The 5,048-nt window shown below is 31.7% G+C and overlaps 1 protein-coding gene across 1 annotated transcript; it reads right to left on the reverse strand.

Moving 5' to 3' along the window:
- Positions 1-3,667: 3,667 nt before the first annotated feature.
- LOC133779880 (glyceraldehyde-3-phosphate dehydrogenase GAPCP1, chloroplastic-like) lies at positions 3,668-5,048 on the reverse strand. Its single transcript, XM_062219779.1, has 5 exons — positions 4,928-5,048; positions 4,749-4,846; positions 4,499-4,641; positions 4,297-4,380; positions 3,668-3,686 (listed from the first exon to the last, which is right to left on the reverse strand). Exons 1-5 carry the CDS (start codon positions 4,950-4,952, stop codon positions 3,668-3,670), a joined length of 369 nt encoding a protein of 122 aa, XP_062075763.1. The 5' UTR covers positions 4,953-5,048.

Raw genomic sequence — 5,048 nt, forward strand, 5'->3', positions numbered from 1 at the left:
CATCGACCACATGAAAAGTAAGCTTGCACCCCTATCCTTATGTAATTGGTAAATAGCACTGGTAAACATGTGATGTACAAACTGGTGTTGCCAATCCATCAATTGAAAAATAGCTTTAACTAAGTAATTTCAGAAGGGGATTATAGTATCAATTAAAATAATTATTGGCTATTTGTTCATTAAGAAGCTGAAGTCCGTATGAATAAAGTTCAAGCGCTCCAAGTCAAGTGTTGACTGGATAATACTGGCTATATTATCTGCTTTTGAGAAATATGTGTTTTAATTTTTTGTATCCTAGTCATTTTATGTCTTGGATCATCTACGCAGACTGCTTGTTAGACTTCTGCTGGATTTCCTAACTTAGATAGTTGGATTTTTCTGGTGCCCGTCAGACAGTGTTAAGGGTTGTTAGGGAAAGCTTATCGGTACCCCTTTTGTTACTTATTTAAAAGAGCCAATATGTGGAACCAATGTTGAAGCTGCTGTTACTAGATTGTTGTCACCTTTGAAGAGAATGCGTCCTTCAGTAAGCTCCAGAATGGCAAGGCAAATGGATTTGAAAAAGAGGTTATTGAAGAACCATCAAACAACTACAATTCTAAGAACCTGTCAATGGATGATGCAGAAGTAGAGGAAAAATCCAGCGAAGCGTTATTTCTTTGTGTTGAAAGTAGTAACTTTTAGACTCCTTGAATACTTAAAGAATATTTTGTTGTTGATGACAGTGTTGAATGTTTTAAACTAAATTGTGGATTGTTAATTCAATGTATAATGTTCTTACTTTTTGTTATTTGAAAATCAAGTTCATTTGATGATGCTAGTATATATTAGAAAGCTAATTTTAATTATATAAAAAAAATTAAAATATAATAGAATAAATTAGTGTTATATAAATAAAATATATAATGAGAATTTAAACATATCTAAATATAACAATAATACGAAAATTGAGTTATAATATCTATTAAAATAACACTTTTTATGCAAAGAATTATGTTATGCAAACTTCATTATATAACACAAATAATGTGTTATAGTAAAGTGTAGTATAACACAAAAAAGTATTATACTAAAGTGTAGTATAACACAAAAAAAGTGTTATAGTATCGACTATAAATAACATAATTCAACACTTATCTATATATTAAAATAACACAGAAATTGTGTTATCGTTGACAGTACAATAACACATCTGTATAACACTGATAAAGTGTTATGTAAAGTACCCCGACCTACGATAACATAGTCTGTCATAACACATCAGAAAGTGTTATTGTAGGTTTTGATAACACATTTTTGGTGTTATTAAAAGCATTTTTTCTTGTAGTGACAAGTCTTTCTTATTGGAGGCTTATCTAAATGCTTATCTAGTTAATGTTTTTCTGAACTTGTGTTGGCTCTGCAAAATTAGCTGGACAGCATGAGCACCTGCCATTTGTCTTCGCAGCTCTTGTTTACTTCAGTCTACTGAATATTTGCTCAAATTGGCTGTTAATATATATTTAAGACAGGAAATAGCAGCTTCACTCTACTCTCTTCTCTGCTTCTTATTGTCGTTGGTGGCCTTTCATTTCTTAGCAACATATTACAAAATCTTGATGTTTTGTTTCAGGTTAATTATGGAAACGTCATGCATGGGCTTATGAAAGAAAACATTCAGCTGAACAGGAAAGTTTCGTCTGAGTTATCTATGCACGAACCATATAGTTTCAAGTTTTGGCTAAATTTCATTGTTTTTTTTATGATAGACTGCATGTGAGCAACAACCATATTTACATGAAAAATTATTAGATCTTAGTTTTCCAGACCTACAAGTAACTTGGCACTGGTCTATGTTGTTCCTTGACCACCATTTTTTGTTAATTATGCTGGTTTAGTTTCTATCCATTTAATAGTCTCTAGTACAAGAGATTCTAGTGTTGTTTTTAATTTAAAAATCAGATTCTAAAATGGTAGCCACTAACTAATTGGGTTTGGATCAAAGACAAGATTTTAGCTTGGGTTATGGCATTTTTGTTATGGAAATTAAATCTAATCTATACATATGGAAATAATGAAAACAATATGACTAAATGAAAAATCTAATCTATACATATAAAAGCTTACCTAACCATCTATCAATACCAAGTCAAAAAATTCAAACAACGCACAATAAGTTTTCTTCCTTATATCACCGCAACACATAAACAAATTTTCCAGAACCTACTTCTCTAATACACACAAGTTTTCAACCTTCTGTTATCACCGCAGCACACAATTTTAATCTCAGAGCCTACTTCTCTATGGATGAATATTTAAGATATTCAAACTCCTCTAACATTTTTAAGATATTAATAATAAGAGTTAAAAGAACAAATTCCATACCTCTTGCAAATTAACTTTGTAATGCTCCTTGCCAATTGGATCCACAACCTAAAGAATATAATCAATACCTAAAAGATTAATACAAAATTAAAATTTGTCAATAGATATTAAAACAGCTTTTGAAATCCAAAATTTTTCTATTTCGATCTTAAAATTTGGGGATAAAATATATACACGCATTTACTATAAAGGAATTTTAAGTATGACTTAGTAAATTTTGACAAAATGGATAGGAGAGTGTACCCATTTCACACAATACAACATTAAGTTTTGATCGTTTTCTAAATATATGGGATTAAATGGTACTTTTTCCATAATTGAATTTTTTCTTTCCGGGGATGATTGAGATGTTATTATCCAATAATTTTTTTTCTAGGGGACATTTATACTCTAATAGAAATTATAGAGAGAAATTGAAAGGGTAAAGGCTGAACTGAAAAAACAATTTGACATGAAAGATTTGGGTGCTGCAAAACTAATTTTGGGTATAGATTTCTAGTTTATGGTGGAGCTGGAAACGAATATAGGACATCTGCTATAGAAGGTTTTGTTGACTCATATTTTGCAGGCTGTCTAGAAATTAGAAAATCACTTACAGGTTATGTTTTGGCAGTTTTCGGTACAGTTGTTAGCTGGAAAGCCAGTTTGCAAAAGATGGTTGCTTTATCTACTACAGAAGCTGAACATATAGCTTTAACATAAGTTGTCAAGGAAGCTATATGGTTGGTATATATACTATTGAGTTGGAGAATTTGTTAGTTATTTTGGTCCAGTCAGCAATCTTTTATGTTTACAACCATTCTTGTAAAGCAGTTAGTTATGTTTCGTTATGTTTACTACTGCTATATATGCTGTTGAGTTGTATACTTTTACATATAGTTTTTTTAGAAACTTTTCCTTGTAATTCAGTAAAAAAATCTGTAACTGAGAGAAGAATGATTTGTACTGAAAGAAGAAGGAAGTTCTAATAAAAGTGGCTGCCCGTGGATGTAGCTTAGAGTTCTAAGTTTTGACTCTAATTAGGACCACGTAATTCTTGGTGTTGTGTTTTAACTGGTTTGATTTCTTGTGTGTTTCTTCTAACTGGTTTGTTCTTGTGACTGTTTCTTTGGATCAAATTGTGTTTGTGCAAGTTATTGGGATCTTTGGTCTTGGCTCTTCATGTTTTAATAAATTACTCTATGAACTATATATCAAAAAGATATTTGATCAATATCATGATTGAGATTTTACTCATTCTCCTTGCATATTATTCCACGTACTGCTTCTTCAGGGTAGGCTATCTATTGGAAAATATATAGCATTAAAAAGACTCTCCAAGACTGCAGGAAAGTTTTTTCATTACAGGAAGGAATTAAGAGAAAGTAGAAAGATAAGCAAAACAACAAGCGTGGTGGTCCTCATAGTCACAACATGGGTTATATCAATAAGATTGTCCATAATTTTTCAATCTATATCAAATACATTTTATCATATAGGTTATATACATTGGAACAAGCAACAAGCATCTTTCATTTTTATTCTTTTCCTTTCCAACTAGGGCTGCTAGCAATTCTTGGCTCAATTCAAAACATGCCAAAAAAATAACATGGAACCAAGAGAGGGAGATAGTTGATTGGCAAGACCGCAAAATTAACCATTGGTAAGCAATTGAAGGCAAGTTGTACAAGGTCTTATGGTAAGGTAGAGGATATGCTTAGAAAAATTACATCACCCAAATGTTAAAAAACTGATTTTAACAGATAACAGCATAACTACTATTAGTTTCCCCAATATGATCTTGTTTTTTTCAATGGATTTTTCTGGGCCATTTAAAAAAACTAGTTAAGAGAATATTAGAAAGATGAAAACAGACTTCTTACGCATGACATTGCCAATAGTTCCATCAGTGTAATTAAAATATATTAAAAATACACATCAAAGAAATTATACCTTGTGTCACCAACAAAATTATTGGAGACAACGTCTTCATCTATGTACCCAAGAATGCCTTTAAGTGGTCCCTCTGATGCATACCTATATCACCAATCACAAAACAAAAATTAAAAATAAGACAATTACACACTTAGACAAACACAAGAGGAGAGGAATAAATGTAATGATTAGATACATCACAAAGAATGCATGAACATACTTTACGGTTGCCTTGACATCTTCATAGGAAGCACTCTTCTCAAGTCGACAAGTTTGGTCCACCACCGAGACATTAGGAGTTGGAACACGGAAGGCCATTCCAGTAAGTTTTCCATTCAGTTTTGGGAGAACCTTTCCAATAGCCTATAGTTCCAAAAAAATAATAATAAACATAATAATAAGAATAAGAATCAAACCACATTAAAACCAGCATTATTTTTAGATTTCCCTATGAATTTAGATTTCACTACCTTTGCAGCACCAGTAGAACTAGGAATGATATTTTGTCCAGCTCCACAACCTCCTCTCCAATCCTTCATTGATGGGCCATCAACAGTCTTCTGTGTTGCTGAACATTAGAAACAAGAGTCAAGTAACCAACTTGTAAACTATTCTCCTATTATAGAAACAAATAAAGTGAAAAACAAACCTGTAGTTGCATGAACAGTTGTCATTAAACCTTCAAGAATACCAAATTCCTCATGAACAACCTGTGTAAAGTAATAAGAAAATCACTCAGCGAATAACTAAAAAGCATAATAGCTAAAAAG

Source organism: Humulus lupulus, chromosome 5, assembly GCF_963169125.1.
Source record: "Humulus lupulus chromosome 5, drHumLupu1.1, whole genome shotgun sequence".
NCBI lineage: Eukaryota > Viridiplantae > Streptophyta > Magnoliopsida > Rosales > Cannabaceae > Humulus > Humulus lupulus.